The sequence below is a fragment of the Lepeophtheirus salmonis genome, chromosome 6 (assembly GCF_016086655.4).
Source record: "Lepeophtheirus salmonis chromosome 6, UVic_Lsal_1.4, whole genome shotgun sequence".
Lineage (NCBI taxonomy): Eukaryota > Metazoa > Arthropoda > Copepoda > Siphonostomatoida > Caligidae > Lepeophtheirus > Lepeophtheirus salmonis.
This window is the reverse complement of record NC_052136.2, coordinates 41788346-41814070: the sequence shown is the minus strand read 5'-3', so window position 1 is coordinate 41814070 and position 25725 is coordinate 41788346. Positions and strand designations below refer to the sequence as shown.

General features: G+C 30.8%; 1 protein-coding gene across 2 annotated transcripts; it reads left to right on the top strand.

Annotated features, from left to right (window-relative positions):
* Nucleotides 1–1125: 1125 nt before the first annotated feature.
* Nucleotides 1126–25472, top strand: LOC121120665 (ras association domain-containing protein 10). 2 transcript variants are annotated; one of them, XM_071889509.1, is made up of 2 exons: nucleotides 1126–1259; nucleotides 23895–25472. In XM_071889509.1, exons 1-2 carry the CDS (start codon nucleotides 1172–1174, stop codon nucleotides 25091–25093), a joined length of 1287 nt encoding a protein of 428 aa, XP_071745610.1. In that variant the 5' UTR covers nucleotides 1126–1171; the 3' UTR covers nucleotides 25094–25472. The 2 variants fall into 2 exon arrangements, with proteins under 2 accessions (XP_071745610.1, XP_040571466.1); XM_040715532.2 differs by lacking the exon at nucleotides 1126–1259 and adding an exon at nucleotides 22547–23021.
* Nucleotides 25473–25725: the final 253 nt, after the last annotated feature.

The window sequence follows — 25725 nt, the reverse complement described above, 5'->3', positions numbered from 1 at the left end:
TACTATGACCTATGGTTTTAATTCATAGTTTATGTTTCTATTTAAATCTAAAGAAAAATAAATAACCTTATCCGACTTCTATTAAATTACATTAGATTAATCTTAGTCAAAACACGTCAAAACAATGAATTGTGCTAGAGAAGTTCATAGCACATATAAATTTTTTTAGACAAATCGGAATTAGAGATAAGAATAAACATTCTTGATTGATATACATGACTCCTCTTTTCCTTATAGTTTCTTTAGTTCAAACAAGACCATTAAAGCTTTAATGCATGAATTCAATAGATAAACTGTACTATAGTATGATTTATTACGTGTGCAGACACTTTGCCGAAAATCTTGTTGCATAAAAAATTAATAAATATCTTAGGGGATGATTAATGCTACAATATTTTATAATTATGATTATTCATGTTGCTCCAATTTTGTATAGGTTAAAATGTTTAACTATTTGCCACAAGCTGAAATGATTAAGTATTGAATAGTTAATATAATTGATTCATTTTATTGTATGTTGGTTCCAAGAACCGCTGTAACAAAAACCATGAAAAAAGATCAATAAATAAATTAGATAGGGGAAAAAGGTATAAAGAAGAGAGGCCATCTACAATCATTGATTGAAGATTGAGATTCAATAGACAATGCGAATGAATCAATCGTTTGGATCGAACATATTTTAGCTCCAATGTACTTGGTCAAGTTCTTCTATACCGAGGTCGTCTCTGACCCTATTATTCTTAAAATGTGTTTGTCATTGGAATAGAAACACAAAACATATAATAAGGAACACAAGTCCCTTCGAAAAACAATACGAAAAATATTTACAAAACAAAACTTTAAAAATATTCAAAATCGCTCAACGTTTTTTCGGGACTTTTGGATACTAAAGTTACAATATATATTCCCTGATAATGTAAATGTGATTTTAATTATTTATTTCATACTTTTTATTACCATAGATGAAAATATTACTATCCACCGATATGAAAAAAAAACCAAAAACAACCAAGCAATTAACGTGCTCACCGTGATGGTTTTAAGAATGTTTGGGAGAAGAGCAGGATAGTTACCATGATGTTGCATGAAATTAGCTGCGACCAGCTATGAAATGAAGAAAATAAACACAAATCCCACTGCGTATCAAGCAATGATGTAGGCAAGAATTAATATGATGTCGATCCCCAATTCCACTCCGAGTCCAAAAAGGACTTACACTTGTAACTCCCCAACAAATCCTCAGAAAAACATATATTCAGGTAGCAGCTGCAAAAAAATAATTCTTTTTATTATATTATTATTTTCATCTATGTTTATCATTATGTTTAGCAAGATTTGTGTATCGCTTCATTTAAGTTGTTGTCCCTATTTCTTTTGTTTGTAAAAAATGGATAATCAGAAAATATATCAACTTAAGACATATTGATATTACTAGTCTAGTTTAAAATGTAAAATCCAACATTTTCTCCTTTTTAATACTTATAATCTATCTGAACTGACTTACTTCATATATTTTTTTATAAAGTATTAACATCTATTGTGGGAATACATAACGAAATAAACCCATTACTCTAGTATTTACGATTCACCTGATGTGGCCTTTGAATATAAGCGGCATCTATATTCACAGTCATAATACGATCATCCACGTACCTGGAAAATAGATTATCATAACTGTGACCAATATCTCCTTCTGCTATTCGTATATGATTGCATCCGAACTTATTTTTGTCTTTGAGCAAAATATACACTGATCACTTCGTCTACACTCTATAATTTCCATTATTCGAACACAATCATCAATCTTCCGTTGATATTTCTCTCTCTGAGAAATCATTTTTTGCTTCTGGAATTATAATTGATAAACATATATAAATAAAAAGGTAATACTAGGTATATGCTATAAATAGTATAAACATAGACTGGTAAATTCTGAGCATTTTCTAGAGTCTGATCTATTTGTAGTTAGTAATTTGAACAGTGTTTTTTATTTTACAATGCTATCATAATTATTCTTCTATTCTTCATGAGAGAATATCAAATAATAAGAATAAACTACTACATACGTATGAATATGCTCATGGAAGACGGAGAGTGACGTTGAGGATTTGTTGGGGATTTATAAGGTATAAGTCCTTGTTAGAATAAATAATAAAATTGAGGATCGAATTCGGAGAAGCTCCTTGATATGTCCTTTTAGATACGGAGTTGAATTTGTGTTTATTTCTTTCCTCTCATAGGGTCAAATCAAAGAGGGTATGTCACCCGACCCTCTTAGATTTGAATGATTTTTGGCACACAAGCTTAAATTTATGAGTAAATTAAGCGTGCCAAATTTCAGGACATGATTTTGAGTCGTTTCGGATATATAGATACTCGTCTCAGACCAAAATTTTCAACGTCACTTTAATGTTTTTTTACCGGACGTTCCTTTTTTTTAATGTGATATATTATAAATTACTTTTATTTTTGTTTTAAATTTGTTAACTTCTAATCAATAATATGAATGACTGTAATTCAGTTTTCTTTTTTCAATCTATATGAGTCATAGAATAAGTTTAATATATAAAAACCGTAAGTAAAATTGTCCAAATTTCTGGAGAAAAGTAAACTAACTTTGAGATCCCACCCTGGTAACTAAAAAAAAGCCACCACTATTTTTGGGACAGTGATACCTCTATTTATGTAAAACATGTTCCCAAAGTTTCATATTCATAAGAGTTGGGCAATTTTTTTTATTGTTGATCAAGTACACGCTAGTATATTTCAGATTTTTTAAAATCAAAATTGAGGTCATAAGAAATTTAAATATTCTTATTTTGACTTCATTTTTGGAATATTTCAGTAAAATATTTCAAGGGGTCAAGGGTTTTTTTTTGTATAAAACAATACACAAGAAAAAGAAGTATAAGGTAAAAAGAAAAAAAAAAGTTTAAAATTCTAGTTATAGCACTATAACTATACAGTCGCCAAGCTAAAGAGAATACTTTAGAATTTACAAGAAATGCCACAGATGTTATGTAACGGGAATTGCAACTAACTTTTATTATTTTCCTTACTGGGCCATTTCAAAATGCCCAAAAATTTCAAAAAATATAGCTAACTTCAATCTGTTTGTCTTTTAATTCAAGATTGAATTCAAAATTTGTTTCTAGTAAATACATCAGGAACAGGCTCCAATTTATTTTTAAATATTTTTAACAATAAATAAGTTTGGAAGTTGTTAAATTTTTAAGTTATTTGATTATTTAAATTCAAAGATATTATTCGATAATATAGATAAATTAAACATACTTTGGGCTTAATAAAAAGTTTTGCTACTGGTGAAGTTTATATTAAATATAAAAACATGTGTCAAATCAATGAATACTTAAACAACTGTTATTCGTTGTTATGGTAATTGTTAAAATATCATTGGTCAAATGTTATTAATAAAATAATAAAATGTTATGCCTTTTTTTGCATAAAAAAAGGCTTTTGTTTAACATTGAATATAATTGCAAAACCGATTGGATTTCTATGCAGAACTAATTGATCTCAAATGTTCAGAATTTTACTACCAAAGTACATACCAAGTGTACCCTGTGGTCATTTTGGCGTGGAATAAACTCATTTTGAACAATAAACAGTTGAATTTCTTTATTTTGATAAGGGAAATGTTTGAGATTAAAACATAATAATGTGCAGAGCATTTAAAAATATATAATACAAAGACATACAGATTTGGGAAATAAGATAGTCTATTACAAAAAAATCACACACTTAAAATTCTTAGAATTTACAACTCTAACAATGTGTTGTGTACATGGGCGTCAAATGTGCAAATTCAAATTTAGTTATTATATTCCCTAATATCTAGAGATATAAAAATTAATTATTGCTGTTGAGTGTAAAAACAATGCCTGAAATGGTGTCATAAAAAATGGGGTAACTCTGAGCTTGGAGAATTAGAGTCTATAATTCCATGCTCTGAGCGGCATCATGTCAGTTGATATACTGTCAGTTCTTAAATAAGGGAAGTAATTTAGAAGGTGCTACTAATTAGCTGCTTTATACTACACCAGTCTATATTTAACTCATTTGAGCAACTCACCACGAAAACGAAGTAAAAAGGAATTCCCTATAAAATGTGCATTTTCGCAGTATTTTTAGTTTATTATTTTTGATAACCAAAAAAGTATATTTAATAGATATTGTGTTTTTTACATGAATTTTGAAAGAATGATGATAGGTTAATAAATAAAAAATACATATTGCCAATTTACACTATTTTTAAATAGTTGAGGGTCCTTTTATTACATCTGACATCTCTACTTATAGATTGTAAATGAAATGGGCTAAATATTTTTTAAATCTGTTTTTCTTAATCAGAAATGCATCTCAAATGTTTCCAATCATGCTAACATTTAAGTTGTCATAACTGAAAAAAATATCTAAAAAAAAATACTGTACATATATCATGTTCTGATATAATTTGTAATAATTTACGCACACTTCCTAATAAGCAAAAATCTTTTTACTTCTCTAAATAGTAGTTAATATGCTCTGAGACATCTATATCAAGGAAAAATTAGAGAAACAAAGAAATCTGTAGCCAATACTAAAACCAATCTCTTTACACTATTTAAATATGACTCATGACTCATGGTTATATACAAATACTTCTTTTACTCTAGGACATGAACACGAGTTTTCAGCATTCATGTCCTGGAGTAAAAGTTGTCTTGATTTTTACGTCCTATCCATATCAAATTATCCAACTATTTTTATCCTACTACAAATTTGATGAGTAAAATTGTATCTTGACGCTCTCCAAGATTCAGATTTGTATAAAAAAAGAACATTATGTTTTATATATGTACAGATATTTGCTTAAAATTAATGTCCTCACGTAGAATTCTTGTTGCTAAGAAGGCTAGGAGATTATTGTAGGCTTTGATAGCCAAAGTCCATTCCATGTTCATGTGAAGGTAATTGGCTACGTGTAAATACGAATTATACTGATTATCCTTATCGATCTTGGGTTCCTTTTGCCCATAGTTACAACTAATATTACTACAATTTCATGGACTCATAGAAACACAACAAATTACAATACTCCTTTTTTTATTAGTGCTCGTACAAACACATGTGTATATTATCTAGATTTCTTCTGAAAAATATATTGATTAAAATACATAAATGATTAGATATCAAATTTTGAATCAATATTGCATTAGATGTTTCAATATAGTTGATCACTGAGAATGTTCAAAGAAGAATATCGGAATAAATATCTACCTGGAAGAGAAAACTTGTCATAGGAGATAACAAATCACATATAGTTTATCTATAATGATGAAAATAGTGCCTATTTTGGGCTTGTTAAAAAAAAGAAAAAATCTTTTGAAGGAGAACAGCTTAGCTTTCATGGTGTTTCATAAGATAAGCTACAATCATCAGTGACAAGGAAGGAGGGGGAGAAAAAAATAAATAGGGACGTTCAAGAGTTATTTTGATGTTGATCTGTAATTCTACTTTGAGTTCAACAAGGACTTACGCTTATAAATCTGCAAAAATCCTCGAGATTACTCTCCATCTTTTATAAGGACATGTCCAATGAGGTTTTGAATACATTTTAATCCATTTAGGAAAGGATGTTCACTACTCAGGAATTAAATAATAATGACAACTATTATATAAAAGAAAATTAAGTCATCAAATTATCAATTCCAAAAATAACGGGACAGCTAAAAAAAATACACACGACTTACATAACAAATTATATCATAAGATATCATTAGAGATGGTTTCTTTGTAAGAGTACAAGGAGAAAGCGGGAGCGATACATATAGTACACCTGAATTAATTTATATGTTCAGCAATGTCAATCCTGTAAATTTTTTTGCTGGCCGTTTTTTTAAATTTTTTATTTGAAGATCCACCTTTTTATAATAAGTAGTTATTTTTATAAAAAATTGTATTATTTTATTTTCCAAACAATTAAAGTTAAAGATCGACACACAATTTAAAATTGAGACAATTAATGTCGTTCGATATACCAGTAATCTAGTCGTACTAGAGTACTGACTCATTTACAACGGTCCTATAATAAATCAGTTAATTATATCTTAATCTAAAATACATATCTTTAAAAATATATATAATTCAAAACCCAAAAATGTGATTCTTTAGTTTTTTGTCATTTTTTCAAAAAAAATCATTAACTTTATGTTCTAGGAATAAATTGATGTAAGTATTTCAATGAAATTGTACAAATATACAATACCATAAAAATGAAGGTTTTTTAGACCAATGCTTGGTATCAGAAGTTTGCACATGTTTAAATTTGACCAATAAAATGATCCCCTTCCGTACTTGTCTCAGCAATCTCTACCAATATAAGCTTGGGTATTTATGTCGAACAACTAGGTTGCATAAGTTATCATAATTTGAAGTAGAGTGACTGATAATGTTTTACTTGTAGAGAGATGGAAACAAATAGCTAAGAACTCTCGTTGCGAAAAAAATATCAATTGTATTTTGAAAAAATTGTCAAAAATACCACATTTCAGATTCCTTCTCATGTATGCTTTCCCTCAACTGACGATGTTAAGTTGACTCTTCCATGATTGTTTTTCAATGTATCGAACTACCTTGTAAAGTTATAAATTGTCATACTTCAATAAAGCTAGTTCTTCAATTGAATTGTTAATTTTATTTTTCATTGTTGAAATTTAGTTGAAATTTGACATCAGTGTGTGCTCATATATGACGTAGAGTAATGCTGAGGATTTGTTAGAAAGTACCTGTTGGACTAAGAGTAGAATTGAGTATTGAAAAGGGAGTAATTTCTGCCGATGTCCTTGCCTTATACGGAGTGGAGCCTTAATCTCACAGGTACTGTAATAAACCGTCATGTTAGCTAAGCTGATCCCCCCTCAAACAATATTCAAAATTTCCGGATTACCATGTATTTTTTTTTACATGCCGAAAAGGCTTACAATTTATAACCCAATATATACTAATACCCCATCTATATTGATATTTCTTTAGTACATCATCATTTTTATGTATTTTAATAAATATATTTTTCACTACAATATGATATACATGTATGCTGAGTTCTGATAAAAAATTAGAGTAGTGTGACTGGCTGTACAATAATATTAATTGTAACTATTGAACAAAATAAATCCAAAACCGATGAGGATATCCTGAATATCTCATATTTATACTTAGTCAAATAAGTGCATATGAACATTGGTTCTCGAATCCTTCTTCACTACAAACCTTTTATGTGAGGACATTGAGCTTATGCTCCAATATACTAAATAGTGCGGGTAATTGGTTTAGCAGATATATTATAATACACTATACATGTGATGAGAAAATTATTGAAATGCCGGTAAGGGTAAGTTTGAAAAAAAAAAAAATATGTTAGTAACCTGCAATATAATAGTGCTCTTATTAATTGACATATTGACACACGCCTTGTTTTTCAACCATTTTCGATTCAAAATGAATAATTAGGGGTTTAAAAATTATCGTAATTTCGGTAAACGTAAAAATTACACCACAAGTGGAAATTAACAAATATGTATATGTTGAGTTTTACTACAAAAAAGAGTTTTAAAATGAAAAATCATACTCGTACAAAATTAAGAGTTCAGGTTCTTCTATTTTTATTAACGCATGTCTGTATCTTGGAGTGATGTTTGTGTCTGGGTCTTTCCACAGCTAGGCAACTTCAAAATTTAACTACTCAAACTTACAGTGAAATGAAAATTGATAAGTGATTTGTAGGCTTGTGAGCGACCTGGAAAATAATTGCGATCCGATCCAAAAATGAGATCAGAAATTCACTGCGATATAACGATCAGGGTCATTTGCGATTAGTGATCCAATCAATTTAATTGTAATCATATTATAATATACAATTTATTTAAACCTATAACTAAACCTATTTATGTATATATACCTTTTTAAGTTAAATAAACGATTTATACACCTTTTTCAAATGTATATATTTACAATATTTTACTATAATAAATAAATGTAGAAAAAAAATAAAATATAGTCGGCGGCGAATAATAAAATATCTGCATAAATTATTTATCTTCTAGCTCTTTATTTGACTTTAACAGGAGCTGCTTCTTACAGTTGTTGTATCTCAGCCTCTGTCTAGTCCTCCTGAGGATCTGTTTGGTCATGGATAAGAAACGCTCGCTGCTGGCACTGCTAGGAAGCACGATATTGTATGTTTGATATAACTTTTTACCCTCGGGTAGGCCAAGATCGTTTCCAGACCTTCAGAGTCATCAGTCAGGCATCTTTTTCTTGAATCTCCTCAGTAAGAAAGACTACTTTAAATTGAGGGAAATAAACTGAGGCGACCAGCATCTCCCTAATTTCAAAGTAGGTTCTGAAGCGTTTGTCAATCCCGACTACTAAGACGTTAACCAGGGGCTTGCATTTGATGACGTTGTCACTCTCCTTCTCTAGGTAATCCTTTAGATATGTGACCAAAACCATAAAAAACAGTCTCAAGACAAAGAATACTCTCGAGAACCACAGCACTATTACATGATATATAATTTTGTACAAATTGATTGGATCGCATTTTTTTTTGCTATTTCTGTTGCGATATAGAGATCAGGACCGATTGCGATACTGCAATAATCGATATAGTATCGCTATATCACAATTGATCGCCTATCAGAATTTATTTTTTACAGTTTATTATTTCATATTCTACAAATAGGCTTGTGAACAGAACGCAAAATTTAAAAAGAAGCTAATTATAATCCGACCAATCAAAGTTCAGAACACTGATTAGGAGAAAAGAAGCAAAAACATCAACGTTGACAACAAAATACACTCTATATTTTTGTGTTAGCAAGGTAACACCGTGCTGTATCACTAATATTCTTTACCCCAATGAATTACTACATATATACCTGTTTATCTGATATGATTTAATTTAACAGTAATGGACTTTGCATATAATAATTTGTAATGTTGAGTTGTCAATAAATAATTTTAAGTGATTTCAGTAGAACTATTAAAATTTTAAAAAGTCAGATTTTGAGTCGTTAAAATATTGATATCTTTGATAAGCAGGTTTGGTCTGTTAATATTTTTATTTCGGCGCAGTAGTTGAACGCTAAACTGAAACTTTCAACTTGAAATGGTATTGAAAGTTTTATTTGCTGGAGTTTGGCTAGGACCAAATGCGTATAAATCGTAGTATATGAACTTAGCTAATGTTAAAATCTCTATTATCCATCAACTAGAAGTATGATTCCTAACACACTATGTGAACCAAATAAATGAAAACTAATTTATTTTTTCACTTGATAAAATTCTAGAAACTAGAATTTGTTTGGATATTTCCAACTTCTTTTCAAATTATGACTATTCCGAAAATAAAAAGAGAGTGTACCTCAACCTATCAATTCAGTATTAAAAATATTACATATAGCTTGTAACACCAGTTTATTTTTTCTTCTTGATAAATTTAATGCTAAAATACGTTGTGATTTCAGAAGCAATAAATTATCATGATAGAGATAAATATAACCAGAGAATCGAAGATTGTTCAAGAATAATACACTTATGGAGATTAAACTTAATAATATTACTAGTTTTTCATATTGTAAGGAACTTTTCAACCCGAAAGAAGAAAGCAGCTTGATCATTCTAGATGTAACAAAACTGTGAAGTTTCTCTTATTTTTTTAATGTAAAAAATATATTTTTTATATTACCGAAATTATAAATTAAAAAAATGTTTCCTTAATTTTCTAGGCTTATTTTATGTAATTCAAATTTTGTTCTACTTGTACGGTGACGATATTTTGATTTTGAAAAGGGACCTAGCCCTATCAACATCTGGTTTATTGGGTGTCAATATTTTCAAATTTTTAAAATATTTAAATTTAAATTATTAAAACGAGAGATGTACCGATACCAAAATTTTAGCCGCTTCAGATTTCAATACTATCTTTATGGACAATTCCGATTCTTTATTACATTAAAAATAACAAAATTACTTATTCTTTTTATGTTTAACTTTTTATTGCTTAGGGCTAGGCAATAAAATATATAAATATATCAATCATAGTTATGATTAAAATATATTATTAATTCTATATAGAAAAATTAAAATTTAGAAAAGTTAATTTCGATTTTGTGCTGAGGAGTCAATTTACTCCTACTTGGCTAATTTTTATTACCTGCTTTACTGAATAGTCTTTCAACTTTCAATGGAGGAAGGTGGATATGATTAGTATTTACAAACAATTTCATAGCACCTCTTTGCTTTTGTGAAATATGTGCTATATAAATTAATATTATAAATACAAGGTCTATTGAATTATGAATTCAAATGTAACTGAGTCCTGGTATGGATTTAAAAAAAAAACAAGGTATAATATGTTACAGATAGGACTACACGACGAGATATTACGATTTATGATGTATTCAATCGAAATCTATTTATACTTAATTATTTAAAAATACGGATTATTAATAATTGATATTATATTAATGTAACTACTTATGAGATAATTACCTAGTAGTCGTATGATGTGTCTTTTAGTTTGATGAGGTTTAGTGTTTTAAGGGAATTCAAATGTATAAAAACTTGCGTAAAATGAAATAAGTAATAAAACTTGAACATGGAACAAGATAAAAACATGTTCTTCCTAAAAATCCATTAAAATATTGGTTAAATGTTGGCATAGGACAAACACAAGTAAATAATCTCCTCTGCTTTTCGTTTCGGCAATTCAAGAACTCAGTAAGATTATCAAAAAGAAATTGGTATTCCACTAGGATCAAGCAGGAAAATAATTGACCTGTATGCAGATGCTGTGACTCATATGGTAAAGGCTAAATCGGAGAAACAACTCATTAGGAGGTTCGAAATTCTCTTAAGTTGATTCGAGAAGTTTGAGATAAAGTCTGGCTTTGCAGTCAACAAGTATAAAATGGTAATACTACGGATGCGATTAGCGGAACCCAAGTTCGAGTTTACGTAATTAGAGAAAGTTTAGAAGTTCTCGGAATTAGGTGGGTCAGACACGGAGTAGCGTTAAGAAACTGCAATTCCCTTAACAGTTTGATCTTTAAAAATTATCAGAGTTTATAAATTTTCGATTAAAAAAAAAGGTCGACTAATATAATACACAAGTAATTCCATGGATCTTGTATAAAGATACTTTGTCTCCAATAATCGGAGATCATTCAATTTAGGAGGAAAAAAGTTGGCTTTAAAAGTTATTTTGTAAGTCATATATTCCTTCATAAAAAAGTAGCAAGTGCAAATTGGTGTTGGCTTTCTACGATTTCTACTACATTGCCTAAAGTTTACATAAAGATTTTTCTTAATTTAATTGTGAACCCGGATGTTGATTGGAGGTCTTGTATATTGTCGAGCATGATTTTAAAATGGATTTTGTAAGGAATAAAAATGATAAATTCGCAGGGGGTCTAATCTTCTTCTTTTATTGTGTCAGCTCATATAATTCAGTGGAAGAACGATGTGGTATGTGACTCGAACTGGATAATCGATATAATACATCAGAACGGAGGAAGGAGGTATTTCTTTAAAAACCATGAAAATAAGATAAACATGGAAGGGAAGGGTTGGATAATAACATAATTTTAATTCATGATGTTAAGGGTGATGATATTTTCTCAAAGGGGAAGTTTTTTTTCTTATAAAGGACAGCAGTAACACACTATCTGCTCACTCCTTGGCCTATGAAAATGGGTTCATTTAAAAAAGTATGAACTGTTGCCGTCACGTTTTGTAGAAAATATCTCAGTATTCTAAGTTTGAAGGACAGATGGACAAGTCATATAATGAATTCCACTAAAAGGATTGGCGATGACAGGAAATTCACTGCCAAATTTCAAGTGGCTAAGGGTTGCATAATATTTAATGATTATTGCAAGGACTGTGGTAAAGTGTTTAATTCAGTTGTTCATGCTTTTGCTGAATGTCCGTTTTTGCTGTGATTGACGAAGTTTTGAACTTAGAAGGTCATATAAAACACCTCACCAAACCACATATCGGCCATAATTCTTTTTGGGCAACCCAAAAATAAGTTAAATCCTTTTGTAAAATAAAGACTTATATATATATATACATTTATAACTTTTATTTATGATATACTATTACTAACTGGGACTGATTTTTGCCGTTAATAAATGCTAGAGAACTGGGACTTCTTGAGAAAAATAGGCCAAGATCCTTACGGATGTATGGGCAATAAGAGAAGTGAATTTTTGCTCAATGCTGCAATCTTTGACCAATGTTTCTCATACAAATTTTAGACTCCATGCCAAATTTAATACTGATAGATCGAGCTTTAATCTACTGCATTATTAAATTGAATTTATAAAATATAACTACCAATTATTATAATAAATGGAAATGGGCATTTCGTAGAACATGAGGAGAAAGGGGTATTTGGAAGACCTCAGCTGCATGTTATATAATTATGGGGTGTTTGGAAAATGTATTTGATCATGTGACAACCCAAAAAAAGTAACCTAATAACATGGAATTATGTGCTGTTTATTTGGGTTATAATTAGTGATAAAAATTCTGTGTATAATGGGCATATTAAAAAAAAACACCTAAAATCAACATTGTAACACTTGCAATTTCAAGAATGTTTTGAAGGAGAGAAAGAATAATGGTCATGACGTTTCATGAAATCAGCTACAATCAGCTGTGACAAGGTGGAAAGAAGGAAATAAACATGGACATTTACTAGAATTACTCCCCAATTCTACTCTGAGTCCAACAAGAATATAACCCCACAACAAATCCTCAAAGTTACTTTTATAAGTGCTCACGAATGTTCAATCAGGTTTGAATATAATTGAATCCATTTAGGAGAGGATGTTCATTGTTCCCTACTCAGGAATGAAAAAATAATGACAACTGCTAAAAAAAGAAAATTCATTCTTTAGATTACCAATTACAAAAACCGGGCCAGCTAAAAAATCACAATATTTATACCAGGGGTGTAAAGAAAGTTTTTTGTGCCCCCATTTTATTTAATAGCATAATAATTTTTATGGGCCTCAATTCATGTATATATTCCGTAATATTAAAATCTTATACATAATATTTCTTAGTAACTATAAATTTGTATTTCTGTATGATAGCCAAAATTTATTCACAGAAATAATATATTTGCGAATATATATAGTATATAAACGATAAGGGATCAACAAGAAATTGTATTCCTGTTCTTTTGGAAACGGAGCATAAATATTCTACAAAGAAGGCGACATAGTATTATACCATGGGCATCTAGAGTTATCTGGACTACATACAGATGAATAAAAAAGCATGCCGGCTCCAAGACACTGCTCATTTTTAAAATTGATTAGTCATTGTTTTCAGTAGAAACTATACTTATAGCTTCAGGATTTCGATCTTGACTTAAGTTTAAGGTGGTGGGATTGAAGTGCTGTGCCCCAGGATGCCCTCAATGCCATGACGGCACCCCCAATAATCCTAAGATCCTATACCATAGTTTTCTAGGTTTTAATATGCCTACTAATCTGGAACTATAATCCAAATGGGAGAGGACTGTTCCAAGACAGAAAGTAGATCACAAGTGAATTCAAAAATATACATAGATAATTACTAAAAATTCAAGACTGTGCAGCCTCCATTTCACGAAATGGGATTATATTACCTATTCCGTAGACAGGGCAGTGGTTGTTTACTTAATCGACAACTGGAAACAAGGTAGGGCTCTTATGGATACAAGCTCAGAAAGAGGTTCTAGCTTTGGGTAAAAGGCTAAGTTACTTTAAAATGAAAATATAGAAAAAAAATTCAAGGATTGATATATGTACTTAATTGAATTCCTTAACTGAAACTTACTTGAAAAAGGATGCTGTGCTTTGAGTATGGACAAACCTTCCTCTCTACATATCTTCTTCTCCGCCTCTTCCTAGATCCACCCGAGCATTCACTAGTAGCCTACGACTCCAAGTCGAAAACGAGCGTCAGGAGGCCTTGGAATTCAAAATGTTTGGTGAAGAAGAGGCGCTAACTATTAACGAACTTTATGATAAGTTGTTACATGAAACATTACCGTCGGGATTTTACTAATTAAATCTGCCAAATTGGCCCTTGTTAAGTTGGAAGCGACTGATGGTAGGGGCCTTGATATTAAGCTAGCCTCAAAATCCAAGAAGACCTTACCTTTCGAATTTTACACTAATCAATAGTTCAGTCTCCCACTGTCTAACCTCAAAGGCTAATGTCATCAAATCAGTAACTGAAGGAATCGATATTGCTGCGTATTTAGGATCAAAAGTCTTCTTGAATAATGAAGAGACTTATGAAATCATCATGTGCTTATAGAACAAATTATTTGCATTCCAGACTTGGAGCCAATTCATTTTCAAAATTGTCGTTCATCATAGAACAGATGACATTACTCCTTAAGAAACCCAACAGATGGAGATTTTCACATTGTCTTCTCTCTGTTTGTCCTCTGTGGCAAAATATTTCGATATGTACGGCCCTCTATGAGCGAATCTTCGAGTCAAATTGGCTTACAGTTCCATGTCCAAAGTATCTTAGAACTCTGTCTACTGCAGTTACCGTAGAGACTGTACTACTGTCATCTATAGTTAAATATCTTGGAACAAGGATCAAACACCTTAACAGCAGAGAGTGTAATATCAATGTTATAATCGATGAGATCTACTCCATAGAAAGAGTCGAGTTTGTTAGAGGTAATTTCTTGGCCTACAAGAACAACCAAACAACTAAAACTGTTTTTACATTGATGATGAAATCTGTTGGAGGAAACTACATGCACTTATACCGATTGCCAAATTAAACGCTGAATTCCTCTACAGCAAATATACTGTGATTATGAAAACCCTCTATCAAATCGGATTTATAGTTGTGGCCGTATTAGTTAATAACTGTTTAGTCAACAGGAAGTTCTTCACTCATTTTCTTTGTGGCGGTCAGCTCCAGAATTCAATTACTCATCCGCACAACATCAATAGAAAAGTTCATCCCATCTTCGAACCTGTACACAATTCTAAAAAATTTTATAACTGCTTCCAAAGGAAAGAATACTTCAGCATTCTCCTGAACCGTCTACGAATTAAATCATCAAACACCCTAACTTTGCTCATATCAAAGAAATCTAACATAAAGAGCTAAGAAAGAGCTCAGAAACTACAATCGAAGCAATAGTTGATATTGTGTGTAGTCAAGGTCACAAATGGGCAAGCATTCTTGGCAAGATTTCACAAATCCTCTTCAACGTGATGGGCAAAAATTTGGATTTTCAACTCAATGACAACATCGGACAGGAAGGCAGAAAAAGATCACCTGAAAAGAAACTCAGATCTAGAAAGGTTGGAACATTAATTTTTCTGGTTTGTGCATCAATTTTTGAAATAATTAATATAAATAGTACTGGTGATATATTGCAGCTGTTTTATTCTTATGAATTGTCCTATTATGAATTAATATTTATAGATTTTAACTAATACAATCTGTATTGAAAAGCCGTATTAATATATTTTTATTAAAAAAAATAACATATTCGGCAAGAGAAGTCGAAAATCAAGAGCTGACCAAAAATAAATTGTGAATTTACACCGTAATCTAGAGTAATATCTTCTTAATAGGTATAATGGTTAATATTTGTTTGTGGTTTATTGTTTCTCTTCTGTACATTTTATAACAAAATGACAAATGGCTTTTTTCACAAATTTCCACTATTTCCCAAATATATTATTCATTAAATTACTTCAAATTGTTTTCTGAATATATAATACTCTACCCACATACTTATTACAAAAGATTTTGAACCATGTGTGAAATACGGGAAGCATGGGAACAATAACCAACGGTTCTTAGTTTTGGTTGCTTAATTACTACATAATATGAATTATCATCAACAGTCAACTTTCACCTGCATGTTGTATGTAGCTAAATATGTAGTTTTTTGTTTTTAACTTATAGAGCAACAGAATATATTATTTATAATAATTAATAAGTATAGCACATTTATTATACACCCCTGACGGAAGAGTCATCACTTCCTGACTTGAATGATTTTTTACTTTTTGTATATTTTGGTAAAAAGGATGTTTTATTTGACAACCGTTAATTTACCGTGAGAATCTTTAACCTCATTGCAATAAATATATGATACATACCTAGGTATATATCACTCACACAGAAAAAAAAAACCCTCAAAAAAGGAAAACAAGTTAATGGCATCAAGTCACATAAATCTAATCGCTACTAGAATGGGAAGAAGCCTCAATTAGAGTCAGAAGAGAATCAACGAAGAGAAACTTTGTAAAAATGAAAAAGGTTTGTATTCAGTAGATATTTTGAGGGATATTATTCCACATGCACTATGAACGTAATAGGTATCTATTAGGATTTCCCCCGGAAAAGAGTATTTCAGGAAATCCAAGGAAAAAAATTTATAAATTTCGGGATCCTTGGAAATATTAATTCGTAAAAGATCCAAAATTAATCCTTATTTCTACATTATTAGAAAAAATAAATTATAAAGAAATATTCTTTATGTACTTTTCATATAATTAATTAGATAAAGAAAACTTATGCAGATATATGATATAGTTAAATGCAATCTTTCTCGGAAAAATATTTTTTATCGGGAATTTTTCATAAGGATATCAACAGAGAAATTCTATTATCATAGACTGAGTTTAAATAATAGGGGAGGGGGGAGAGTTAGAAATTTTTAGTTGGGGGTCATTTTTTTAACCAATTTACATGCTATGTATACATATAATATGCAGGGTGCACAAGCTATCTATCCTGTCACTTTGGCACGCTCTTTTCGTCAAAGGTAGGCACTTAGGTAATTGATTTTTTTTGTTAGATCACTAGTTAAAACCTGCACCAGTTGAAAAAAAGGGAATCAATTCACGAATTCGTTGTCCACATATTTGAAAAAAGCACAGAGCCCTCCTAGGAATTATCGCCGGGAGAGAAAACATAACAATTGCTCGAACTCTGGGATTCAGTGGGACGTTCGTTCACAAGGTTAAGAGGGAATTTGAAGCCTCTAAAAGACTCGACTCCATGCCACACCTAAAAAAAAAAAAAAAAAATTCAATTGGCTCCATGACAATTTTGACAACTTCATCTTGCCGGACTTTTTGCCTCAAAACTTGCCAAATTTGAATCAGATGTTAGATCAAGAAGGAATTCCAGGATTTTCTGAGGGACCAAGTAGCGAAGCCTTCTCGTATTTTCGGCCTCGTAAAAAGACCAGAGCTGAATAAATAAAATAAATTATAATCTATCATGCTTTCAAAATGGGGTTTTATTTTTTAATCTGATAACTGGTTGGAGAGAAAAATGCATTTGAAGAAAAAAAAAATCCTTTTCGCGGCACAGATGCAATGAATAATTTTAAATGAAGGATTTATAGTACTTGGGATGGAAATAATACAAATATATTTCATGAATGATCAATATATTAATGGTGTAATTGTCTATTTTATTGCAAATTAGTAAAATATAAGTAATTTGTAGCAGATTAACTTCAAATGCCCACAGTTATGTTACTCATAAATGTATAATAATCATGTGATTTTAATAGATAAAAATGAAATTATATTATGAATTAATAGTTGGAAATTAGAATGACTAATGCTGTAATTGAAAAGTGCATTTTAAGACAAATAAATTTTAACTTGTACAATTGGCCTATACAAGTTGCCCTTTGTAAAGATATCTCAACTTGTAGGCAACATATATATGTTTCTATCTTGATGATCACTGATCAGGAAGGGTCGGCCCCCACAAATACCGTCTTTATCTAGTATTTATATTGTAGGACATTGTAATGAATTCTATGGATATAATTGCTTTATGGGTACCTCTTACAGAGTTAATTGATTTGATTGAATTTCCCTTTTACGAGGCCCTGTTATTGTTTTGATGTTGTATTCCACACACACACACACGAAATAGAGGATGTCTAGACCACGTTTTACTTATCACTCCTTGTGGATCTTAGTTTTAATATCAATTAAGCAATCATTTTTATGATTCCTAGAGTCCTGAGCAATAATATCCCAACAACAAAGAAAGTAATTGTGATATACATATTTTCGTTTGGATAAATATGTATATATATGACGTTTAGTCCGTGAAATCCAAAGGATATGAGCCATTGTTATTATAATGACACCTGCATCAGTTTTTGAATCAGCCATTGCAACAGCTGAAACAAATGAAAAAGGCGACATTCACATATATATAATTCCATTGATTATAATTATTTCAAAATATTTTGACATTGAACAAGAGTTATAAGTAGTCCTTATTTATTTGGTCCCATCTAGTAAAGTCTTAGTAACGTTCTTATTGGTCCTTAACTGACTATTTTTGATTTTTTTAACTAAAAGTGTGGATGGTTTATTAAGCCAAAATAGATATATGAAGAGAATTGCACATATCATGCAAAAATATACCTGTGTTCTTTATAATGCAGGCTTGTGAACAGAAAGCAAAAATGACCTACTTTCAGCTGAACACACGTTTGATAAAAGGAATGCAAAAAAAAAAAATATATATATATTGAAGACTGAACGCTAAAAAAGGCAGTTCCATTCGTTCTGGGGCATTTACTCTTGAAATTGAAATCACTTAGCTCTTAATCCCACTTCTTTCTACTTAATTAATTGAACTCTGAACAGAAAGCTGAAAATGGATGAAAGCTGAAAAAATAAAACGTCAAAATAGAAGAAATTATAATTATATATATTAATTATTAAAAGAAAAAAAACCTCGCAAAGGAATGACAGGTGGTACTGGACTGGATAAGACCGGACTAGACTAGAACACGTTCCTCGGTCCTAAATAAGGACCGACATAACACTACTGATAAAGGTTAAATTTTTATTATATAGGACATTAATTTTTCAACGAAAGATTGATTATTGATCATTGATTATTCAGGTGTTTAAAAGTATATGTATAAGGTAACCAATGACCATAGTTGAATTAAAAAAATGGCTTAGGTGGGAAGAGGTTATTATTTTAAAGTTTATAAATTTTAAAAATAAAAGATTATTGATTCTTGTTGTTGTTTAAAAAAAAAAAAAGTTTTTTTAGTTAACGTATTTAGGATTTTACAATAAATATTTTATATTTTATTAATTAAAAATTTATTTCTCATTTAAGTCGATCATGAAACTGGACAATTTATGATTGTATAAAAAAAGTTCAGAGTAGTCCCGGATAGGATGTAAAAAGTTACATGTTCGGTAAAAAGGGGAAGATTGGGTACCTTATATAATATTGTACAAAGACCCAACTGGTATGGATTTTCTTGGTTCGACACTGACTATATGGGAGCTGTAAAACCATCATTGGTCAGTTAAAAAAATTCTATAATTTTTCTTTAAATAATTTTTTAATTGTGGTTTCAGTTTATTGTATTGTTGGTCACTCTGAACATATAATTTTTGTATATTTTTTACGAGTGACTGCATCAGCTCTGTTTGAGTTTTTAATGCGTAAGCATTTAAAAATATTTAAGTAATATTTATTTTTGGAAAATAAAATATAACTCATTAATAGGCTCATCAATATATCGGTTGTGTCCTAATATGTAGGTATAGCACTTAGCAACATCTCAAAGTCTCACTTTGTTTTGTTCTTTGTTTCTTTAAAGATGGAATTGAGTAGTCATAAAATGATATATGTTGTATTATGTTTAATCATGATAATGAGTTAAAGTGAATCCCTCCAGAGGGAATTCCTAGAAAATATTTGTGACATTATTTGTAGAACTTATTTTATTGCAGAGGAATTTTTATGAGCTATACTCATACTCATTTGATACCACACAAATTTTGGACGATTAGAGTTATGAATGATTTCCATTATTTGTAGAGATGTATCGGTCTCAAAAATGATTTGATGGCTCATTTTAAGCAAGTGTTCAAATTGGTCGCAGAAACCATTCTAATATGAAATGCACACGCGTCAATCTAGATATTTTTGAGATTTAATTAAATATCCTACGTTAAATAAATGTTCAATTAAGGGCAAGAATGATTAATCTATCCCAATAGTTATATGAATAACATATAATCAAAAAGTTACTGAATAATTCAATTGGTCAGTTGAAGTACTTTTTTATATATATTTAAAGTGTGAAAATGATGCCTTTCAGGGGGTGCTTTAAAATGAAAAATGTTTTAAAAGAGCCGAATCGAGGGAGGTAAGATAACGCCTTTACTAAAACCATAATTTTCACGGATTATCCGGAAAATGCAGGCTTGGAACCCTTCAAGCTCCCATTCATTAATTTATTTCCTTTGATCCTTATCAAACAATATATATTTGTACACTTTCTTGATTTATTCCTCTTAGAGCTTTCCGCTTATTCAGAAAAAAACATGACTCGAGTTCTAAAGATGTTAAATACATTATAACGATGGATTGAAAATATTTTAACATACTCAGTTGTTAACTTTGGTATGATATTGGAGTTTTCATTTAAAATCGGGGAATTAAAAGTAGTTTTGAAAAAATAGAGATGCTACAGTTTGAAAAAAACTCAAAGCCATTAGTTCATAAGTGGTAAATAGTTTCAATCTTCTTTTTTATTCTTACGATTATTTGCTGATGTATTAATAAGCTTAATAGATCTTCCCGTGAATAAAATTAATCTGATGATATAAATCATTAGAGATGTACTCATTTAGATAAGTCAAGTTCAATTTGTTTCCTTCGGATTATAACATATCTACAGTTACAACAAATACGAAAGCTCTATTAAATTTTTCTAGATCTGCATATTTATTATCTACCTGTGTAACTAAACCAAACAATCAAATAAAAACCCTTGTCTCCTTATCATGTTTCTTTCTCTATGCTGCTAATTCAAATTCAACCAATCAATGTTCAGAACACTGATAAAGACAAATCGACATTTGATTAAAATACAGTATAAATTTATGTTATTGAGGCAACACCATAAGGACGGGACATACTTTAATTTCCATATAGAACGGATAGTAGTCTAATTTTTAGGGACTCTATTGTAAATGGTGTACTAGTTGATTAATTAATTAGAGAAGTTCCACCTCAGATAAATGACTACTTACTATGTGCCTATTTATATTAGGCCTCTAGGTGGAAGAAATTAATTACGAATATACAATATACAACCATACATACATGGTATGCATGGCCTTTTCTGATTTCTTCTTACAATAGAAACAGAGTTTGAATGTCAAATTGTGTCATTTATCCTTCTTTGTGCTGTATCATTTATTTAAATTGAAATTGTTATTTCTATGAATGTATGTATGTATAGTGTATATACTGTATAGTCAATTACAATGCATTGAAAATTTATGTATTTATTTATTTATATACATATATTTATTTGAATAAAATAAAAATCAAATTTTTAAATTACAAGCTCCATTGTTTACCTGTTGCGTCTCACTCTTTTCTCGAACCTCTTCATCTATATATTGTTATATATATTTTTTTAATTTAGGTACAAATAGATACACATTCATAGAACAAAGCAAGGGCAGATTATAATAATCTATCTATATATATGTACATTTGAGCACGATTGAGCTTGCTCATTACAATTCCATTATATACATATATTAATATTCATTGGCAAAAACAAAGCAAAAATATTTCTATGTAATATTTACTTCAATAAAAATAGCTAATAGTTCCTCATTGATGAAGTACAAGGGATCCAGGAAGGATCTTTACAGGTTATGAATAATTGTTTGTACTCTGTATTCAATTTGTAATTATTATATTAACACTTTCATGTATGTATGTAATAAGCACGATTGAAGCCCATGAAAATAATAGTGTATCTCACGAAACCTCTCCCTTTTCTAGAATGTATAACTGGAAATATAGAGTTCATATTTAGCTATAACACTAATCTGAAATGTCTCTTTCAGATAGTGTAAAAAAAGGAGACTTGGGGGGGGGGGCATTTGTATATAGCTAGACTCCACGTATGAATTGGCTACAGTACCCTTGATTGCACTCCTTGCTGATTTTTCTTACTCCTCAAAATATAAATAATTCCTATTTGTATACTACATTTTGTTGTTTTATTTTCTTGCATCTTATTAGTGTTCTGATCGTCGAGTTATTGAATCCAAATTAGCTGTTGTTAAACTTTGAAGAATTCCCTATTTCAACAAAATACAGAGAAATTCAGAAATTTTTGAAAATATAGGTATTTTTTGAATAGCAACGATCTATTTTCGAGCCTTTTCTCCTTTTCAGAAAGAAATTAATGAAGATATGTATATGTGTACTTATTCTGTTAACTTTCTGAATAAATATAGATACTCAGAGAGTCTTTTCCTATATTAGCCCCCTCCCCTCCTCCATTGGAGACTTCCTTCCGGAAGTGGATTATCATTACTTATATACGTAGTATGGTATATGTATTTGCGAAAGGTGGATGAAGGACGGATGGAAGGTCCTCAGCCCATTTTTTGTGTGATTTCCTAAGAAAAGAAATCCACTAAAGGAAATATGAAAACCAATATTGACAAAGCGTCATTTTGCTGAGGTGAATTCAACACATTTATAGCCATCATATCATATGTAAATGACAAATGGGTTTGACGCACGGAGGGACGAGGAAAAGGCGGACAAAAATTGCGTTCCCTCACGCTTACCTACACTCATTTTTTTGATGGTTTAAAAACCGCGCACTCTGGATTTTAGTATTTTCTGATCATTCGTGGCGATAGGAGCTAGTTCTTTTCCTACATAATTTGAATTGTTTTATTTAAAAGTATTCATCATTAAGAAGATAATTTATAGTAAATATTTTCTGTGAATTTATATATTTGTGAGAATGTTGTTGTTCTTGATTTTGTGACAATCTCCGAGCACTACACTAGATGATAAACGCTCCATCGATTTGTTGCTATATCTTTGAAGAATAAATACTAAGGAAATCCTTACGAGTAAGTGTTCATTAATCATTAAGCCATTTAATCCATTGAGTCAGTGTGAAAGGATATATATATATATATATTTTCACATTCAAAATGTAAATAAATTACCAATGTGTATGTGCAAAAAAAGAAAAAAAATATTGATAATTCATGGAATTCCATGGTCAGCACGCGAATATTTAGAGTTAGACTTTGAACGGGTCCGTGTGTACAATATTCATACATATAAATTCTTCTAAGTAAATGATTTGTTTGCTAATATAATTTATGACATTTTTTTTAAGATAAAATTTAATTATTTTATCCTGTGTTTGTGGTTTGATTCAAGGTCAATATTCCTTTAGCCACAGGGAAATGTTTGCAAATGAGGAGATCATCTCTTCCATCATGATGAGTTCTTGCATGTAATGCTGCTTGTTGAAAATGAAGAAGAGTGAAAGTTTCTCTCTTTTTTATCCTCTTTTTCTCTCTTTTAGTTATTCTAAAACCCTTTTTTTCTTCTTTTCTGCTTCTTCCTTTTTCTTCCCATTATTTTTAGTATGTAGTACTTAGGTTCTCATATTGTCTACCAATGTTAATAACAAAAAGGATACTACGTGGTAAATATGTAGGTACCGTCTATACAGTATAATTTAGCTCTGCTCATGATGACATTAAGGGCCATAAAGACGGTAGATTTATGTTAATGTAACGTCGACAGACAGCATTGATTGCTTTCATTCAAGTGGCTATTGCAAATAAGTAATATCAATTGTTTAGAAGGGAAATATTATAAGAAAATTCTGCAAATTTCAATGTGTAATAAACGCACCAATCATAATCTCATTTTTTTTTTTTGTTCATTCATTCTAATTTTTTTCCCCTCTCTCTTTTTCATTATAGCAGCCATGTCTGAAATACCTTTTTGGGTCAATGATCGTCAGAAATGGGTATCGGGTATAACCAAATCAACAACTTGCGCAGATATCATATCCTCACTTTTGGATGCTGAGAACAAGTCAATTCCTCTGGAGCAATTGGCGATAGTTGAGCATTGGAAAGGTGTTCAAAGACCTTTAAGTAATGACTGCAAAATCCAAAAGCTTTGGACGGCATGGGGTGATGAAAAAACACGGGTTAAGTTTGTTCTCAAACGAATTGGACGGAAGCGTCGACGGAGACGTCGCTATGAGTCCAAGGATGATGTGATCTATCCACGAAGCTCGGATATTGAAAAACTCATGCGGATCATCGTAAATCAAGGAGAGACAATCCGTAGTCAGCTTGTGAAATTGCATGAGAGGGAAAAACAGATTGACGTGATTGAGGAAACTGTTCATGATGCTCGAACAAAGCTAGCAGGAAAGGACTATTTACTTAGAGCTTTGAATGAGCACGATGATGGAAGTGGGGGTGAGGGGACTCAGACTCCAGAGCTAATACACGAGCTTGAACTTTTACTAACTTTGAACGAACGTCTCGAAAAAACAGAAGAGCGAATCGGAGAGTTAACATCCAGACTCGAGGAGGAGTCTGGAGAGTGTAATGAGCAGATTCGTCAATCCCGTGAGGACTGCTTGAAACTTCGTATTCTCAACGATGCCTCTAGTGAAGAAATCAGCCAAAATCAACGGTGTATTAGCGGTGTGCGAGACTTGGTGAATGAGCGTAATGAGCTTGCCTCCCGACTCGAAGAAGAGTTGGATCGAGCAGACTTTGAAGAGAAGGAGCTCCGTGCCAAATTAGATAGAATATCTAATATGGACTTACAAAAAGTTCCTAAAACAGACATTCGAAATATTAGTCCACACTCCTCAACCTCAGGTTATTATGAAGAGGAAGACGAGGAGGAAGAGGAAATGGATGAGCGAGAGCCCTTTGTCATTCCGGATCCGTCAAAGAAACTTAGCTTTACCAAATTTACTAAATCCATACTTAAAGCCGTTGGCGTTTCTCTTCCTCCAGGAGGGACCATTAGTAAATCCCTTAACATCCAATCAAACAAAGAGGATTTCGTCTTGGATGACAACTCAGATACGGGTCTCAGCTCCTTGCATTCAAGTACGGATGAGGGGACCTATACACTTGACACACTCGTCTAATAATGATTTTACCTATTATGTACTTCTTCTTTCCTTCTTTAAAGACTGTATCAGATATCACCTACTACAAATGAAATGTTTGAATCTCCTTCGACACCAGAAGTCAATCCATTGTATCCTACATATTGTTTGTTTCTTGCTAATATTATGTACCTAATTATTTCACACACTTTCACATAATTTAATGAATATTTATTGACAACTATTTATCCTTATAATTCTGTTCCCCACTCTTTCAATTCAATTATAACTATTATTACCATAGAACTTTAAATTAATCTATAAATATAAAAACTACCCATATTTATATATATCTACATCAATATATAGCTATAAAATCAATCTTGTAATAAAAAATACAAAACACATTGTCTTACTACATAAGTTAATAATATGTACATGTTCCGAGTAAATTGAGAAATTTCCAAATATCTAATAGTAGATAATTTATTTTATTTTTCGCCCTTGATTAATTTAGCGGAACGTAATGATCCTTTAAACAGAGTTCATCATCAAGTTCGTGAGATTTCTGTCAAATACATGGATATATGTAGATTTTCTGATGTAGATATCACCCATTAAAAATTACTCACCTGGATATTATATTGGTAATCCGGACATAGGCGTAAAAA